The 21,108-nt window shown below is 33.6% G+C and overlaps 1 protein-coding gene across 13 annotated transcripts in view; it reads right to left on the reverse strand.

Annotated features, from left to right (window-relative positions):
* Positions 1 to 21,108, reverse strand: part of NLGN1 (neuroligin 1) — a 955,405-nt gene that overhangs the window by 508,601 nt on the left and 425,696 nt on the right. For 8 of the 13 annotated variants that reach the window (XM_027540713.1, XM_027540690.1, XM_027540705.1 and 5 more), the window contains 2 exons: positions 17,767 to 17,826; positions 11,676 to 11,828 (listed from right to left, as the gene is read on the reverse strand). In XM_027540713.1, the coding sequence (XP_027396514.1) occupies positions 11,676 to 11,828; positions 17,767 to 17,826 (213 nt within the window). The remainder of the gene's footprint in view (positions 1 to 11,675; positions 11,829 to 17,766; positions 17,827 to 21,108) is intronic. The other 5 variants (XM_027540764.1, XM_027540773.1, XM_027540783.1 and 2 more) reach the window with 1 other exon arrangement.

Genomic DNA, 21,108 nt, shown 5'->3' on the forward strand with positions numbered 1-21,108 from the left:
TAGACACAAGGCTCATGCATGCACATAGTAGTACTCTTCACTACCCACATCCAGCATCAGCCATCCTTTCCACCTCATCTGTATCCTAAGACATGTATATCCCAAGAAGAGGAGACAGTGAATTCATTTGCATGTTTATTAGTGAGTTTTGAATTATATATACTGAGTACTTGCTAGTCTGAAGCATATTGGAAAACCAAATAACACAAAGTATTTCTAGTTTGGGTTGCAAGGCAGCTACTATATTAAACAGTTATTACATGCAACAGTAAAAAGTAGGATTGGCTTTCTGCATGCCCAAGTGAAAGCTATGGGAGCACAAAGAAGAGACAGATCTGGCCTGGGTTAGCTCTGCAGAAGGTACGGTGATAGTTGAGTCTGGGAGATTGGGGAAAATGTGGCAAGTAAGATATTGGAACTGATCCTGGTAGGCTGTCAAGAAGTTAGCCTGGATTGTGTGGACAGGACTTTCCAGAAATGAATAAAAGATACAGTTTGCTGAAGAGAAGAGCAACAGCAGACCTTAGCAGACCTCAATGGCAGGAAATATCTGCAATGCATCCTACAGTTAATGAGAACCATTTGGAGACGATGATCAGAGGAAAACTAAAAAACAGAAATTAAAACTGAAAAAAAAAAACGCAAAAAATGATACTTTTAAGCTATTTTGCCTGCCTGTGGTGTGGAATGAAATTACATATAAATTTGAATCTAGAGGCTAGAAGGTCAGCTGGAAGACCTGGGACCCAAGGTGAACAGTCAGTAGCAACAGAAATACAAAGAAGGAAACAAATGTAAGGAATTTAAAAGAAAAATTAAATTGTACCAATTAAAAATAGGAAGACAAAGGAAAAGGAGCAAAATTCGAATGTTTATGAAGTAGTTCAAGAAAAGACTTTAGAAAGAAAAAAGAAAGAAAAGGAGGAAGACCTCATGAGATGCTCTGGCAGAGGAAGTTGCAGTACGTGTTGAAGGCAAAGTAGTGCAAGTGAATGGGATTTCGAGGACCCTGGCACTAGGTCATGGGAAGGTGAGGGAGTCCTGACTTGGTCTCATATTGAGGACTCATCAGAGCAAGGAAAGGATCATTTTTGATCCCTTAGCAAACTAAACCCCAAAGCAAAATCCTAGCCCAAATTATTTGCTTGGAACAAAGAGAAAAAAAAAAAAAAAAAAAACTGATACTGGATGAAAAAGAGACCATATTCCATTTAATAATAATAATAATAGACAATAATGGAACTGCCTTACTACTTTGCATAGACTATCTCAGGGATATAAGGCTGATGAAGGAGGACACTTGAATTGTCTCTGAAAAGAACGGTGTCCTGCTCTCTAAGGATTCAGTAGCTAAGGGCTAGTCCCTCCAGTGGGATTCTTTCCTGGTATATTTGCATTTCACAAACCAATTTTGCTCATTCAATTCTGATAGAGAACTTTGCCTGGTTAATTGTGGGTGGTCTGTTTGTTTGTTTGGATTTTTGTATTTTTAACCTAGCTGCTTGTTCAAAGGACTTATTTTGCTTCTAATTATCTTACATCTTTTAAAATTGCTTCAAAATATTTATCTATCTTCCAATATTTAACTTTGTAAATACATGGAGAAAAACACAAACCAAAGCTACAACTGTACTAGCATAGAGGCCTTTCCAGAATCCTTCAGTCTACATTTTACCACAAACATTCTTTTTTTTTTTTTTTTTAAACAGTCTATTCTTTTTGGAAATACAACTTAACAAAATTTGTGCTAATAGTTTTATTTGTTTGCTGCTAAGTCACTTCAGTCATGTCCGACTCTGGGCGATCCCATAGACAGCCTCCTACCACTCTCCTCTGTTCCTGGGATTATCCAGGCAAGAACACTGGAGTGGGTTGCCATTTCCTTCTCCAATGCATGAAAGTGAAAAGTGAAAGTGAAGTCGTTCAGTCATGTCCGACTCTTAGCGACCTCATGGACTGCAGCCCACCAGGCTCCTCCGTCCATGGGATTTTCCAGGCAAGAGTACTGGAGTGGGGTGCCATTGCCTTCTCCGTTTATTTGTTTAATGGCATTCTTTTTACTCACTGTGAGGTTCAGAAAGGAAGGTTTCGGTCTGACTTTTTCCAACAATGTGACACAGACCCCCAACTACCAGGAACTGATAGTGGGCCCGTAACTTATGTTCATGGAATAAGTTCATGGAATAATGTTCATGGAATAAGTCAATGACTGAGTTAAGATGATGGTCTCTGCTCTGAAAAGGAAACTCAATATCTTTTTGTTTATGGACTAGTGAGTTGCAATCCTTTTGAGTGCCTGAAAATAGTAGTCCAATTCTAGTCACAGATCACTGTAACTAGAAATGAAGGAAATGTTTCTTCTGTTCTGAGGTCTTATTCCAAATCACTGGTCTTAATGAAATCATAAACCACATACTTCCAACCCTGTCACAGAATTTTTTTTTTTAATCTCTTTTTTAGGACAACCCAGAGATTCAATGTGGTCATATTAACAACACAGAAACTTAAATAAGACATCATAGTACAATATTGGCTTGGGAAAAAAATTCCTTCAGGTTTTTCCATAAACATCTTAAGGAAAAATCTGAACAAACATTTTGGCCAACCCAATAATTTATTGCAGTTTCTTGTACAGGCCAGTCTCTGGAATAATATTGATCATATTAATTCATATTCCTCTAAGCAGGAATTCAATAGAGTTCTCCATAATGATGGTTTGATTTTTTCCATTATCAAAAAACAGAGGCAAAAGCAGCAAAACCCCTGTGATGCTCTTCGTATAAAAGACAGATTCCCATGCTCACCTGAGTCAGGCAACACTCAGTTTGTGCTTCAATCCTTTATGAGCAAAATATCTGTCTCATTCACAGAATTTACCAAGCATGTCTCTTTAATGAAGCACAAGCCATGTTTTTTTTTTTTTGGTTTTTTTTTTTTTTTGGTATCCATAACAGAATGTCAACTTTGATCAGGGTCTAGGCCTACTCAACACATTTTTTTAAATGCAAATCTAATCAAGTCACTCATCTGCTCAAAGCCCTATCATTGTTTCTCATTGTTATTGGAAGTCCTAAGTCTTTAATGAGATGCTGTGTGACCTGCTGCCTGTTTTTAGCCTTTTTTTGACACTGCTCACCCCTTACTCAAAGCATTCCTGCTAGCCTTGCTCATATCTTTTAATATGCCAAGCCTCTCTCTTCCTCTGGCTTTCACTCAGACTTCTCTCTCGGCCTCAAACTTGGCCTCCTCCACTCCATGACCACATCAGATGAGCACTTATTGACTCTTCAGATACACTTTAAATTTGTTTAATAAATATTTTCTGAGAAAATACCATGTGTCAGGGATTAAAACGGGATCCCCAGGTGGCTCACTGGGTAAAAAATCCACCTGCAACGCAGGAGACACGGGAGATGTAGGTTCGATCTATGGATCAGGAAGATCCCCTGAAGGAGGTCATGGCAGTCCACTCCAGTATTCTTGCCTGGAAAGTCCCAAGGACAGAGGAGCAAAGGGTTGGACATGACTGAAACAACTGAGTACACAGCACATGGGGACTAAAAGTAGCCTAAAGAGATTTCAGAGTGCCAGAGAGTAATAAAATTTTAAAATTCAAATATAAATAGGAAGTAATTGGGTATGGGCTTCCCTATTAGCTCAGTCAGTAAAGAATCTGTCTGCAGTGCAGGAGACCCAGATTCGACCCCTGGGTCAGGAAGATCCCCTGGGGAGGGAAAAGGCTACCCACTTTAGTATTCTTGACTGGAAAATCCCACGGACAGAGGAGCCTGGTGGGCTACAGCCCATGTGGTCACAAGAGTCAGACATGACTTAGTGACTGTTTCATTCATTCACTCAGTTGGGTATGACTGATCAATGCAATAGAGAGAATTTTCAAAAGTACGTGACTTGTAACTTGGTGACTCTTTGTAGACTGGATAAATGTGGACAGTCTCTCCAAGAAGAAGACATTTTAAACCAAATCAGAAGAATAAGTAACTGGCCCCATAAAGATCTGATGCAGGGGGAACAGCAAGTATAATATCCCTAAAATGGGAATGAGTTTGGTGTGTAGGAAGAACAAAATGTGGCTGGCATAGAGAGGAAGAGCATTTTGAGACAAATTAAGGGATACATGTACAAGAAGTACAGATACTAAGTGATACAAGTCCTTCTTCACACAGGGTTCTGTGGGACAGAGCAGAGACAGAGTTTGGATTCTATTCTCAGTGAACAGTGGGGAAGCCAGTGGAGGGTATTAAGCAGAAAAGTGAGCTGGTATAATTTATGGCTTAAAAAGATAATATAATTTTGCTGTGTGGAGAATGGATTATAGGTAGGGAGCAAAAGTGAAAGAGATAAATAATGTAAGAGTCTCAAGGAGAACTGGCTTAGTTTGGCAAAGGGAGAAATGGAAAGGAGACAGATCCAGGATATATGTTGGAACAAGTCACTGAGAGAAGCTGATGAATTGGAGGTTCAGCCTAAAGAAAAGACACATTGGAAAAAGTCTGCAGAAGTTTTCTTTGCTTGTCCAGATGGATGGCATTACCAATGCCATCAGTGGGGGTTGTGCTCAAGAGAAGACCATCTGGGCTAGAATCCTGGTTCTACCACTTAACACTCTTTGATCTGCATGAGTATGAACTAGTTACTTAAGCTCTCTACTCATTTTTTTCTTCATTTATAAAATCAGGAAAATAACAATCCTACCTCATAAGGTTATTATGGGAATTTAATAATCCAATCCTTGGATTCTCTAATGGGGAGCCAAAAAAAAAAAAAAGTGATCTATGCAAACTGCCCAAAATAGCTTTTGGAATTTCTCAATGAATGTGACTGTGATTGTTATTACTGTTGCTGCAATAATTACTATAATCTAGATGCAGAAGACAAATATGCAGACCTGAGAAAATCAACATATTTCAGCTATTAAGTTGGAGATTTTCATTAATCATTAGAGATGTCAGTAGGTGGAAGTACATAAATCTGATGCTTTGAGGAACAGTCAGTCCTAAAGATGCAGTTTGGAAGTCACTATTTATAGGTGGTATTTAGAACCCTAAGAAACACCTGGAGTAACAGGAAAATTTGGCCTTGGAGTATGGAATGAAGCAGGGCAAAGGCTAATAGAATTTTGCCAAGAGAACGCACTGGTCATAGCAAATACCCTCTTCCAACAACACAAGAGAAGACTCTACACATGGACATCACCAGATGGTCAACATTGAAATCAGATTGATTAATTTCTTTGCAGCCAAAGATGGAGAAGCTATATACAGTCAGCAAAAACAAGACCAGGAGCTGACTGTGGCTCAAATCATGAACACCTTATTGCCAAATTCAGACTTAAATTGAAGAAAGTGGAGAAAACCACTAGACCATTCAGGTATGACCTAAATCAAATCCCTTATGACTATACAGTGGAAGGGAGAAATAGATTTAAGGGACTAGATCTGATAGACAGAGTGCCTGATGAACTATGGATGGAGGTTCGTGACATTGTACAGGAGACAGGAATCAAGATCACCCCCAAGAAAGATAAATGCAAAAAAGCAAAACAGCTGTCTGAGGAGGCTTCAGGGAGTTGGTGATGGACAGGGAGGCCTGGCGTGCTGTGATTCATGGGGTCACAAAGAGTCGGACACCTCTGAGCAACTGAACTGAACTGAGAACCATAAATAAATTCCCCTATGGATACATGGTAAGGAAGGGAGCCAACACATCTGCATAGCGGCACTTCGATATTTAGGTATCAGGGTAAGAAAGAACAAAAGGAGCTGAGAAGGAGCAGATAGTTAGGCAGGAGGAAATCCTGGCATCAACAAACAGACAAGCATACACGCAAGGGACTAGTAACTGTGTCCTGTGCTATGGAGAGATGAGATAAGGTAAGAACAGAGCAGTGACCAATGGAATTGACAATCTGAAAAGCTCCTATCTATCTACAGTTTCTTTTTTTCCAAAAGACAAACAATATCTCTATTCCAGGAGATCATTTAAGCACTCAAACTAAAATTGATTACCATCCAGCCCCTAGTAAACCTCAGTTAACACAACTGGTATTTGAGAGAAGAAATCTATGGACCAAGTTAACTATCATTGCTTTATATTGGTTTTTAGTTCTAGTCTATTAAATGTGAAACCACCAAATGTCTTACTTGAACTGCATTTGGTTAGTTCTTTGCTAAAATGACACTATAAATGTTGTGGACATTCATCAATGTGTCTTTGGCTTTTACAGAGGGTTAGTATATAAACATGTGCTGAGAATATTTCTATATCTTCTAATGGCATAAAGACTATCACAGGATTTCTATTTTTTTATTTTTAGTATTCCAAATACATACAACTCATGATAAATGTCTCTGTAGTATACTGTGAAAAAAAGTCTGTGTATTTTTCTGATATACACGTTTCCTTTATCTCATAATAACAATTATGAGATTCAATCCATTATCCTTTTTACTTTGCCTCTAAGAAATTGGGACACATATTTATGTTCAATTCCAGTATATTTTCAAAGCCTAAATTTCTGAATCTTTCTCTATAATCTATGCATTCATATTCAATATGGTTTTATCAACCTATGTACATGTGTGTGTCACAAGTCACTTCCAATTTTTTGAAGCAGAAAGAGTATAAACAAATACAAATAAAAAGAATGTCTTTCTCTCTTCATTTAATCCCATCCTTCACGGTTTTGCTCAAATACTACCAAGTCCATGAAAACATCTCTGACTCTTCAAGGACAGATTGATTCCCTCTTCCACCTACTAATAACACATTTGGATGACAGGGTGATATTAGTATCATAATATATATTTTATTATATTATATATATATCTCTCAAATATAAGGTCATATTTAGAGTTTGTTTCTTTCAGGCTTCAGAGCCAAAGAAATTTGAAAAATGCAAAAAATAATGACAAAACATTGAGTCACTTAAATGAATATATTTTTCTTTTTAAATCATGATCATTACCTAAACTTTAGCAAATCTGATAAACTTCTCTGATTCAAATAAGAATCTCATCACTGTATCATGTTGATCCATCTGATATTCTATGTTTTCTTTCTCTGTTGTTCTGATTTTTTATATATCAAGTGACCATGTACATACAAATCAATTAATAAATACATATTATTATAAAATATGAAGTAGAATATCAATATTCTTTATTGATTGCCTATTTCCTCCCTCGATTAGACTGAAAACTCTTTAAAGATAAGGATTGTACTATTCTTATATTTATACGTCTTAGAAGATATACAGTATTAGAAACAAGTGTTATATATTTGATGACCGACAACTCCAAATTTAAATTTATTTCTTTCATTTGTCTCATAATATTTGAAGCATTATTATTGCATAGACATTATACTTATAAGAATTAACAGGTCTCACAACAATAGAATAAATATCAATTTAGGTGTTCATTAAAATTTATATTCAGTAATGTTAATAAAAGTTTGTTTTAGATGACTTAGCCTTATATGACATTATGCTGTTGCTACTGCTAAGTCGATTCATTCGTGTCTGACTCTGTGCCACCCCAGAGATGGCAGCCCACCAGCTCCCCCGTCCCCGGGATTCTCCAGGCAAGAACACTGGAGTGGGTTGCCATTTCCTTCTCCAATGCATGAAAGTGAAATGTGAAAGGGAAGTCGCTCAGTCATATCCCACTCTTAGCGACCCCATGGACTGCAGCCCACCTGACTTCTCCATTCATGGGATTTTCCAGGCAAGAGTACTGGAGTGGGGTGCCATTGCCTTCTCCACATTACATTATAAAGTTAGCTAAATATAATTCTTCAAACATAACTGGTAAATGAACTAGCACTTAATTATTTTTTCCATAGATGGGTAGTAGAGACATTAGATTACTAAGCAAAATATTTAATTAGACCCTTTACTAAGAAGTTGCCAAATGTCCAGAATTATCAGTAGCTCTGAAATATTTAAGAGAATTTTTTTCTAAAATAAATCACATGTGTTTGAATTATGAATGCATAATTGCCTCTAAAATATCCATATCAAAATAAAACTATCTTATTATATTTCCATCAAATAAAAATTTTATGTTTATCTAAGATCTCCACAGAGATAATTTTTAAACTTTTTTTCTCTAAAAAACAATAAATTTATTCTAAATTTAGAGAGGGGGTTGAAACACATTTTTAACACTAAATTAGTGAATGTATGCTTCCATTTTTAAGATCTGAAAATATATTTGGATGGTTTCTATTTTCAAAAATGTTTATTGCATATCTCCTCTTAATACAGAAGAATTTATTTCATATTCCCTTTCAATGCTTGTCCATAAGTACATATACTTATCCTATGTAAAATAAAAAATTATTTAATACTACTTTCCTCTCTTAAGACCACTTAACCAAAGCATTTCTCACTGTTTCCAACATTATAATTTTTATTCTGATTTTTTAACCATACACTATTGATACACTAAAAATATCTATTAATAATTATTTTAAAAACATTTTAAAGAGTAATTTATATAATACATATTAGATAACAGAGGACAAAGAGTTAAAATAAGGACAAAGAACGTATACAACTAAAGTCTAAATTTTTACTAAAAGAATGTGACAGTGAATAACATATAGTTGTGGAGAACTTTAAGAGAACCTGAGGAAGTAGGTTAGCAGGCAGAATCCTCTATACTCTAGCCATTTTTTTTTCTTCAACCTTATTACAGTTTTTTTATCACCACCAATATAGCATTTCCAATGCAATGATAGAGATAGTCTGCGTTACCATTTCGAAGGAAACCAGGACAGGGTCTTGGTTGGGAAACAATGCTATCACTGGAGGTATTTTTTTTCCATTTATGCTAATTCTACTTTGCAACAAACAAAATATATATATATATTTTAATATAAAATACTTTAAACTGTGAACTTGGCTGCTAGATATCTGTATGAAATTTTTGACTGAAACATTATCACATTTTACTTATTGCTAAAACAAACTTGTAATAGTTTTCCTCTGGGATGGCAAATTCGAAGCAAAACTAATTACATTACCTGTTTCAGTCAACTTGATATGTTTTGTCAATCACCTGAGATCAAGTCTCATAATTCACCAATTTATACATTGGACCCCAAAATTCATTTCCATAACACCAAAACATTCAAATCAAAACACAGCTCAGGATATACTCTGACATGTGATCAAATCTTATTTTCTACTTAAAGTCCAAAATTCTCCCAAGAGCCAACTAAATAGCAATACTTTTGGATACCACACCCAAGAAAACTTGGCTTACCTTGTTACTGTTAGACAAAGTATTAACTACAACTAAAACCCTACAGTCTTTACTCTTGCAGTCCCCCTGGTACATCAGCTGTGTTCTAGTTGTGGTATAACACACGCAAAGTGTGCTGAAACAAATATTTTGATAATTTATTCTTCACGAATTAATTCACTTAAATACTTTTTCTAAGGCCCAACACATATTTTAGGAAGTCACCAGAAAATATCGGCTCTAGAGGTAAGGTTCCAAAACAACCCTAAAAATGTTTCACTAACAAAGTTTAGTACTTTATGGTGTAAGGGCAGATAAACATTAGGGTATGATGTCTCTTAGAGGAACAAAGGAGACCACTAAAGTTTAAATCTTAAATGTAGCAGAGCCAGAGCAAATATTTAACACTGGAAAAATTATCCATTATCAACCCCAACACTGCCTGCCATTATACAGATGAAGTTCTTCATTTTTTAACTGGTGAATCTTTTGGCCTGAAATCCAATCATTTAGAATACACATTTAAAGAAGATACAAAGATCAAAGTCACGTCTTTATCAGTTCCAAATAAATTTTTAAAAATGGGCGAAACTTGTACTAGCATAACAGCACAAGTTACTCTATGAGATCTTATGTGAGTATAACCAATCATAGGCAACATGATGTATGGCCAAAAGACTTTTTAAAATAAAATCACTGTATATAACTATGCAGATCTTCAATCCTTGAAAACACTATTACCATAATTTGGCATCTAATTTTGAATTTTCAGTTGGAAAACTAGTCACTGCATCAAGATTTTCAATTTAATAAATTTAGAAAAATATAAGAATAATAAACATTAAAAACAATTTAGCTATAAACAGTGCCATAATTAAAGTTACATGCATTAAAGATAGTGAAGATTCTCACATTCAAATCTTGTCTAACAAACCAATGACAACACTAGGATATTTAAGATTAATTTGAGAAGATTATTATTAACATCTCTTTATATACCTTCTAACATGGAGAGTTTTCATTGGTGTGAGGTCATTCACCCCTATGTAGTGAAATTATAAGAACATCTGAACCAATGCATGATTACACATGATGGGTACTTGAACTGATGTGTATTTGAACAATGCTACAGAAATATTTTACACCTACATTGCTAGAGTGTATCTATTATATTATCCACCACATTCCAAATTCAAAACTGCACACTAGAAAAAGATCAAGTCTCACTTTGCTTTGCTAACACATCCCCTTCCCCAAAACACACAACCTTGATTGACAAAATTATTCCTTTTTATATTTTAAGATTGGCATAAACACAGAACTAGGATTACATAGAAGGGATTAGAATAATAATAACTAACACTGATGAGAAAAAGAAACTGATTCTCAATGTGGCTAAAATAAATGATATTAACAATTATTGTGAAGGAGAATATAATTCAAACTTGTTTTTCAAAATGTTTCAGAGTAAAGAATGAGTGTAGTATCTCTTTGTGCCCAAGTAACATAAATTATAACTTCTAAGTGCATAGTAAGAGATAGGACTTTGATCAATTAAGATTTAAAAAACAACTTCTTGTAATAATTGTACTCTTAGCAAGTATTTTTAAAACACCACAGATAGAGGAGTTTTATTAAATGATACAGATTTTTTTACTCCTTAAATTGTGATAATACTGTAAAAAAATAAACTTATACAAGTAGAATAGCAAGTTTATACCTATTTCAGAGTACTTGATAATTTATTTTAAATAATAACACTGCTCTATACTTTTCTTCAAAAAACAAAAGATCTACAGTTTGATTTTGTTTCACATGCATATACATTATTGAACACACTGACACTTTGTGAAATCAATGTATGTTTTGCAAATCAAATAATTCAACAAATGACATCTAAACAAAATATTTCTAATTACATGTGATAAGCTAAAAACAAACCAACACAGCAAAGGCAATCATTTCCCAAAGCTAGTCCATACACATATTCTTGAAGAGAATATAAACTAGTTTCTACGTTCCTGGCAAACCTCAGCCAATTTTATAGCATTGTAAAAAAGAAATGCAGAAGAGAGAAAAATCTGCCCAGAGACTAATTCTTCTTAAGAAAGGCCCTGCCATTGCTGCTTTTCACATTTCTATACAGCCAAGCTAAGAAGAGCATTCTTCAACAATGTGAATAATGTCATTACCTTTTATCATTAAATATCAAAACTAACCCTAGCTGTCTTTTGTCCAGTAATTTATGAATATTTATAGAATTAATTGAAAATATAAAAAATTTTGCTTCAAAATCAGTAAACATAGAACAATGAGTGAAAGGAAGCAAAGCAAAAAAAACCAAATCAAAACAAAATTATCACATCTTCATGGAATGATGCTGAAAAAAAAACAGAAACTTCTTACCGAGTACCCCAAGTCGATAGTTGACTGTGATGACGATCACATTGCCATAACTTGCCAAGACACTCCCATCATATAAATTTCCAGTCCCTTCCATATATGAGCCACCATGGATGTATACCATCACTGGTTTGGGACCCCCACTGTCCCGAATATCTGAAAAACAAATGATTGGCAACTGTTCTTATCCTCTACATGCATAATGAAGCAGAGAATATATTTTCCAATTTAGAAACAAGAGGGCATGATGTTAAAATAATTCTTTAAATTGTTGTCTTCGTTAAAGTGTTTCTTAAGCAACTTGTATTAAGATCTATTGCTGAAAAAAGCAATGAATATTTGTTGTTTTCTTTCTAAAATTTTGTTAAATATTATAAAACTGAATTACAAAATTTGGGATAATTGCAAGTAGGTGTGAATTTCAGTGCTATTTTTAATTGATTTCTGATGTGACTAGTATTGAAATAATAGAATGATAATGATTCTTAAAACTTCTTTTAACAATTGTTTAGACCGCCTTTGGAATTTATGAGCTAAAAACTAAGGACAATGCTATCACTGCTATTATGAATAAAACACTCTTTTCCCCATCTTAATTAATGTAAAGATTCATATTGAATGCATCATAATTACACTGAATAACTTATGCTCCAATTTGAGAACATAATTATAACATTATATTTTACAGAATTTGAAAGAAGTATCATTTAACTATTCAAGTACTATCAGATGAATTGCAGGCAATAGAGTGCAAAAATCTATATTTTTATCTTTGTTGCATTTAGGGGGCTTTCATTCAAATGATATTTTTCAGTTCCATTCAAGTCATCTGTTCATTCAAATTACCCTTATCCTTTGAAAGAAGAAAACTGACTGACACTTTGACTCTATGATTTTGTCATGTAGACATTAGAGAAAATAGAGCTAAGTTCAAGTGAACAATTCTAAAGTTTAGAGTGATGTTGAAGTGATTTATACAGTTCTAAATTTTAATCAAATATATTTGCTTTTCTAAGATACTTTACCATGATTATGTAGCTTTCAACAGGGTCTAGAAATAATATATAAGGGAAACACTGGATAATTTTAAATGGTAAAAAATGTACTAATTTCTAGAGACAAAAAATGCTAAACTATATATTGGTGAACATTGGAAGTGAAGTCACTCAACCGTGTCTGATCAATGGACTGTAGCCCACCAAGCTCCTTTGTCCATGTGATTTTTCAGGCAAGAATACTGGAGTGGGTTGCCATTTTCTTCTCCAGGGGATCTTCTTGACCCAGGGATCAAACTTGGGTCTCCTGCATTGTAGGCAGACTCTTTACCATCTGATCAACCAGGGACTGCATACTGGTTAACAAGGTTTTAACTGTTATATAAATTGAAATATTATATGTGTACATATATCTGTATGATTATGAATATGTACATACTTGAAACACTATTATATAATAGCCCATGATCTCTTCTACCCACAATTGAAACCAAATTACACCAAGTGTGTAATCTTTCTTTTTTAATGTTAATAGTAATAAAGTATCATTTAATATGGCTTTGTTTCTTTGCTTTTGACATATTTTATCAAACAAATCCCCTACATCATAACAATTGAGGTTTCAGCTTTCAGAATAGACTAATATGATACAAACTCATAGAAAAAACTAGTGATAATTTAGAGGCTGCTTTACATTGTTGTTTTAAAAAAAATAAGGTGACAAGCAGAAATGTGTCAATTTTTCTACTATAATAATCATTTTTTTCAATGAAAATCATTGTAAAATCAGGAATTGTAGCTCAACTTCTTAGTCCAGATTTTCAAGTTGGAGAAATAGCTAATTGCAGAATTTAGAGACATTTTTAAATGTCTAGTTTAAATTTGACTTAATATCTAGTATCAGTGTGAGTTTACCATACTCTCTCCTCCCCACAAATGTGTACTTGAGAAGTGTCTTTAAGTGGTGAGAGGAGGATACTCTGACATAAAAACCATCTACTAGACACACCCTACATTTAGTGAAAAAACCTAAATGTATTTTCTCCTTAAATCCATGAGAGGGAAATCATATTCACTCATTTGTAAGACTTGGGGGGCTCATAGAGATGTTAGGCTTATAGAAAGAAACAATTCTGAAATTGTCAAACTCTCCTCCTTAAATGCCTGTTCACTGCACACAGTTTTAGCTTATTTTTCTAGTATGTCTGGCACCGAAGAAGCAATAATAAATTATTAAATCAAAATCATTAACTGACTATTCACAGCAGACACTGTACTTTGCTAATTGTATGCTTGGAGGTAGCACAGAGGGAGGCTGTTTCAGAATTCTTCTTTAATTAAAATTACATAGAATTACAAAGCACCAACTGTGAACAGTAATGAAATCTTGGTAGAACCATTCTGTTCACCTGGAAAACAATATAGGCACACATTGAGAAGACCTGCCACATCTTATACACCTAATATAGCAGAATGGAGTAGACAGTGCCAGAATACACTGAAAATATGACAATAGATTCTAGGAGGGATTCTAAGTGGCATCTCTCTAGTTTTCTTTGAAAATTAGACTTGAAAGGATTACTGATTGATTGGGCTGATTTTAATTTCCAATTTGTCTTTCCAAACTTCTCAATGATTTCAACTTTGCTTAAGTACTTGAATGTGTCCAGCAGCTCTTTTCCAGAAAGTTCTATAAAATTCTAATGCTGTGTTCTAAACAATATTTATTTTTGCTTGAAGTAACCCTGAAGTTAATGCTAGGTAGTATATTAATCACCAACATAGGCAACACTCTTGTACATAAAAACTCAATACTGCTAATAATAAGTTTGGGAAATGCCATATTACATTCCCATACTACAGAACAATTGCTAACTTTTGATAGTGCTTTATCAGAGTGGCTCACCTTTAGTGGCTCATTCAAAACTTTACTTTTGATAGCATTTTATCATAGGGTCCATCTTAGATTTTACTTTTCTTCATAGTCTACAGGTCTTTTCTGATGTAAATATAAATAGTAAATTGTTCAACTATAATAAAAATAACAACATAACAATAAAGGTAGACAGTTTAATATAAATATAAATTTTGATTTTATAAAGAACTAGACTCTATAAATGAAATTGATATACCAGATAACCTACTATTGAATACTATCAACTAATGCCATCATTTTAATAATAAAATTTGGAATAGCCACGTGGTCTTGAGTGCAAATATATCAGGTGTAATAATTAATAATGAATTTCTTAGAGCCATATTGTCCCTCTACTTTGTCTCATATGTTCCCTTAGAAATTAAATGCATTTCACCTAAGATATCTGACTTTGCCTGAACAGCTGCTACTGACCTCACTAAAATCAAAAGAATACTCTCAGAGACTAAAACACTAGGTCAGGTTTAGTAAAACTACAAATATTCCTAAAGTATGATTATATTTTCTGTTATTTACAATGTCTTAAAGTTTTGCTAAGCATCTAGGTCTTTGAACTAAGGGAGAAGAAATACTATACACTACTGATTATTTTTATTCTAAAATTTTTACAGTTAAAAAAATTTTTTTCAAGTTATAAACGAATAAACTGGAAACTGAGTAGGTATCTTGATTTCAAATTTTAGTAACTATTTTATCTTTTTGATAAACCAAAAATTTAAGCCAATGTAGCAAGTGCCAATAGCTCTAGAGCAGTCAATTGGGATTTATTCTTGCCTGACAACCAATATTTGAAGTCATAATTCCCTTTAACAGTCCTGGTGAATAATTATTAGTTACATAACTACTTGAACATGTTTACTGGTTTCTTTTTTCTTAAAGGATTCATGAAGTTTTTAATTGCCCATAATTTAGAATTTGGGGGCATCTAACGCAAAGAGTCTGACACGACTGAGCGACTAAACTGAACGAATTTAACATTGGGGGTATTGCCTGAATCAAATCTTTCCCTGATACCTTTAAAGACATTTCAAGAAATTTTTTGCCCTCTACTCATTTGATGAACCTCAATTATTATTCAAAGGTTTTTATCCTGGAGGGTATTTGAATTTATCCTTATCTGCTAAACAATTACCCAAACAACACAGAGGAATAAGAACTTGGATTGATTTCTTGGACTCTACACTTATGAGTCTTTAAAAATATTTACTGATTTGGTAACTCTTAGGATAACTGGCTTAATACTCAACCTAAATACTACCTGCCAATTTAAGTTGGGGTTTAGGATATTTTTAATGCCTATTTGAAAATGTTAAGTATGCTTCAAATTATGTCTATGAGATATACTTACATTTACAGGGCTTAGTTCACTGTGGTTATTCAGAGGTATCACTTGTAAACATGTAAATATCTTACTTGATGCTGTTTTACCAAAAGCAAAAGAAAAGTAGCACATAAAATCAGCCATCAAAATATTTTTTTAAATGGGATATGATATAAACAAACATTGTGAGTATTCTGGGAAAATTTGGAATTACAAAGTTACATCAAGGTCCCCAAGTGTAAGCTGTTTTCATAGAGCACTAGGAACAACAACCCACGTCCTCAAGGTGAATAAATATCTTTGATGTTTTAATTCTTCAGATTTCCAACAGGGTTTAAAAAAAATCACAATTTGTATTTTGATATTATAAATTTATTTTTAGCTATTTAGCATTAAAAATGACAATCTTGGGCAGCTATAAAGACTTATTTCAAGTATAATGACTGTGTTGTATTTAACATTTAACCCACTGGTAGTATTCATGGCAAATGAATATTTAATCAAATGTCATAAATTTCATTTAATCAAAATAATTCTTAAATTTTATAAAAACATTAATATCTAATAAATTTTTTAAACATTTAATAATTTGTTTCTATAATTTTCTATTCTGAAGTAGTTTATTAAATGTATATATCTTAATGAAAAAAATCTCAATTGTTTAGTAAGAACACATTCATAGTTGTTCCTTATGGAACTAGCACTTCTGCTGGCCTGTGTGTGGATTATCTTGTTTTGGAAAATCTTTCTTACCACATTATTGTTTTCATGAGATTTAATTTCCAAGGTTCTGGGAATTATTTTTAAACCTAGGATTATATTAGTCATTTCTATAAGAATCATAACTAGGGTGGCATTAAAAAAATTAATTGGAGGCAAAATCATAACCAGGGTGGCATTAAAATAAAAAAACTAATTGGAGGCAAATGAACTGAAAGACTCAATGGGCCTCTCTAGACACTCCATTTAATACCAGGTAAAGGTACATAATGGAATGAGAGATCTCAAATCAATCTAGTGAGTACTTACATGTACAGAGTATATAAGAATTGTAAGTCATAAGAAAATTGGAAAGAGAAAATAATTTTGATATTAGTATAGTATGAAGACATTATTACTTATAGTTAGCAATAATCTGAAATTCAGAATATTTTACTTGCCCATCTTCAAATTATGTGCCTTTGATATTAAAAGATATTCATTTAATCTTCTCAGAGTTCTTAAGTGGTTAAGTAAGGTTTACTACAATTATCTAAATAGGTGTATGCCTTTTACATCCATATCATTTTATTATTGATGTAATATTTAAGCACATAAACACAAAACAGTATTTTTTTAACCTAAATTATATTGCTCAAGAAACACTTTATATCAGCTTTTAGCTTGTCCTTCACGTTATTAGGTGTGTTTTTTTTTAAACAAATATAAAATGTCAAAATGAAACATTTTGTATTGGGTAAAATATTTACATAGATTAGAAAACATGCAAAAGGCGTACAAAGAGACTACAGGGAAGAGATTGTTAGTTCAAAGAATATGGACAAGTTTCAGTCAAAATGTGGAATGAAACATATCAAAAGTCAGTTCAAGAAAACAACAACAAAAAATGCCCCTCTTTTTAAAACGTTGTAATGGTTGGCATCAAAATCAAAATTTAACATTCATTTTTTAAAAAATTAAAAATGTATATTCATATGTAACAACAAGCAAGAAGACAAAACACATCAAAAACGGGAATTAAAAACAACTCTTCAAAAAAAGACAAGAAGCAAAAAAATAGAAAAGGGTGGAAAAAGTGATTGAGGCCCTTGTCATGCAAATAGATTGGGTGGAGAAAAATACCTTCATCTTCAGCACCGTCATTATCACCTAAATCATCTGTCTGTTTCTTTGTAAGGGGACCTAGGATTGAGAACGGAGAAATGGAGGGGAAAAAAAAAAAGACAATTCAAGAATAAACAAGACTGAGGGGAAAAAATAAGTGCAAATACTAAAATTCTCAAGGACTATTTCCAAAAAGCATGGGGGAGTGATTATATCAAAGTTGGTTATCTATTTTGTTAAAAAAAAAAAAAAAAATTCCCTTTCCCCAAAATATCTCAGATTTGGCTTGTGAATATATCCAGCATAAAAAATACATATGGTTTGAAAGTCACATCATAAGCAAAGGAAATGATTTTTTTTAATACCAACTGCATACAAAAAAAGTAAACAGTTTTATTAGCTGAAAGAATTTAATTTATTCAGTGTCTTTTCTAATTTGAATTGGTGACAACAACAAAGAAAGTAGGCCAAACTCATTCATTAATTTGGGACAATATAATACCATTAGGGAAAACAGAGATATAAAAATTTTTAGGGTTTTTTCTTTTCTTTTCTTTTTCTTCTGTTTTATTGTAAAAGCATTAACACTTAGGTTTTACGCATTTTTATGTCACACATTTTTCAAAACTGTGATTTTTTTTAAAATTACTTGTCATTACACAAATATTTCCCCATGTGTTTTGATTAAAAAGTAGCCGTGGATTTAAAACCTTTGCAACTTGCACAAATGTATGAATAAATAATCTCATCGTTTGGTAGAACAAAGGTACCACTGTAGAAGTCAGTGTTCGTAATTAAGGCAGTTACAGACTCAGGGCTTATATTTCATAATCAGTTTAGAAATATAACGAATTATGCCCTAGTGCAATTTCATGCCCAGTGTAGTTATTTATAATGGGTCATGTTTTAGGATAATAATTGTATTAAAATACTGTGAATGTTTAATAAATGTTTTATTATTCTTAACAATATTAATTTGCTAAGAATAAAGTAGGACAGACACCAAAGGGGAAGTCAAAGACCATATGAAAGTAATTTTAAGCATCACATAATTGACATATTCAGCACACAAAAAAGCATGTGAAGCCCTACATTTCTTTTTGTTTCCACAACCATTTAATTTGTATGGCATTTCATAATCCTCATGCAAAAAGCAATCATTACAAACACATAACACTCAAGTTAAAAGACAGCCAACCACATAACCATAAGCAAGAGAATTTTGTCATGCATAAAATAACAGCTATAGAAAAAGGAAGGAAAAAAAGAGGACTGAACACCATATGTCGATTTTAATAATATAAATAGTAAAGAAGCAGGCATTAATTCTAAGCACACTTGATAGGAAGGGACTGTTAAACATTTTGAGAAAGATTTCTAAGTCTTTTCAGCGATTACCATGTATTGTTTGTAATTCAAAACTACATTTAATATCACAGCCTTCAGAGAATAAAAAACACCATCCCAGGAAACGGAAAAAAATGAGACATATATGAGTATCATCAGCTCAAGGGGACAGCCTTGAAAAATAGGAATAACTGGCAAAGATCAAAAATTGGAAATAGAGAAATTGATGATGTAACAGAAGGGACCCATTGATTACTCAATTGTAATGTCATGGTTTCAAGGCCATTCCCAATACAGAGGAGCTCTACACAGTAGATTAAATGGTAAATTTCATAGTCCTGCAAGTAATCATTCCATTGAGAAGAAAAACTAGATGAAAGCAATAGTTTTCAATTAGCACTCCTTTGCAAGTTCACAGAAATCAAAACTTCTTGAATATAACCCTGTTTAAATGAAGAAAGTGTCCTCAGTATTATATGATGTTCATGCAACAATGTTGCTGCATTTCTGAAAAATAGAAGAACATTAATTTCGATTTTAAAATTACTGTATCAGAACTATATTTGAAGTATTGAATATTTTACACCATGTAAAATATTAGACTTAGAAAAATGTTTAACTCTTCTGTAATTACCTAAAGGAATAAATTAATAAACCTCAACAAATATATTTTCTTGCATTTCTATTTTCAAGGACACCATATAAAAATTATGGTTTTATTTACCAGTTAACAACACAGATTAAAGTACAGGATAGTTTCTTATTGATGCCAAAATACATCTGTTTTCCAATTTTAGCTAAATTACTTAATTTGCTTAACTCTTGGCTATATTAGGAAACCCTTAATGTAAGTTTGTTTTGAGGTGGAGTGTGGCCAGGGTAGTTCTCAGGTTGTGCTAGAGCAGCACTTTGTTACATGGAAGACAGGTTTCATAAGCAGCCTTTGAATCCAGCTAGTCAAGTGTAACTGAGAAGGCAATGGCACCCCACTCCAGTACTCTTGCCTGAAAAATTCCACGGACGGAGGAGCCTGGTGGGCTGCAGTCCATGGGGTCACTAAGAGTTGGAAACGACTGAGCGACTTCACTTTCACTTTTCACTTTCATGCATTGGAGAAGGAAATGGCAACCCACTCCAGTATTCTTGCCTGGAAAATCCCAGGGACAGAAGAGTCTAGTGGGCTGCCGTCTATGGGGTCGCACAGAGTCAGACATGACTGAAGAGACTTAGCAGTAGCAGCAATGTGAGCTCAAATTTTTCTTTGCTAAATTGTTATTTTAATAATTTTTGGAGACAAACGTAAACCCTATCACAATCACATTGTGTGTGGCTCTATATCTCCCTTGGAAGATATCTTTCTTTCTCTTCTTAGGGTGCCCAAGGCAATTTACATGATTTGGGAAATCATTCAGGTTCTACAGCCAAGAGTCAGTAGTTTTAATACTTTACACACATACAAAATTGTTAGCTCTTGGTCTACATGAAATAAGAGAGCAAAAAAATTTTATTAACACAATATCTCCCAGTTGTCTGCATGGCGAACATAGTTCTCAGTTGCTATCTGCCTCTGGGTCTATATTAGTAGATATACCAGGGAAATGATACTATGTCTGTGGGAGAACTTTTCCACACAGGGCATGGCTGAACCAGCTTTGTGCTACATTATTTATAATCGCTTTTCATATTCAGAAAGTTGCAATGATCTTAACTGATGTGAGATAATGATTACAAACATACATGGAACATCTTTTACTGTGGCAAATCTGAAGGGTTAGAAACATACAGATACTGCTTCAGCATCATGAACAGACGAGGGCATCATTATTCAAAGGAAGTGTTAAGCCACTTTCTCAACTAAAGAATTCCATTTACTGAATACTATTTGAGAAAAAAGAAAGTGAACTCACTCAGTCGTGTCCAACTCTTTGAGACCCCGTGGACTGTAGCCTACCATGCTCCTCTGTCCATGGAATTTCCCAGGCGAGAGTACTGGAGTGGGTTGCCATTTCCTTC

Source organism: Bos indicus x Bos taurus, chromosome 1 (assembly GCF_003369695.1).
Source record: "Bos indicus x Bos taurus breed Angus x Brahman F1 hybrid chromosome 1, Bos_hybrid_MaternalHap_v2.0, whole genome shotgun sequence".
NCBI lineage: Eukaryota > Metazoa > Chordata > Mammalia > Artiodactyla > Bovidae > Bos > Bos indicus x Bos taurus.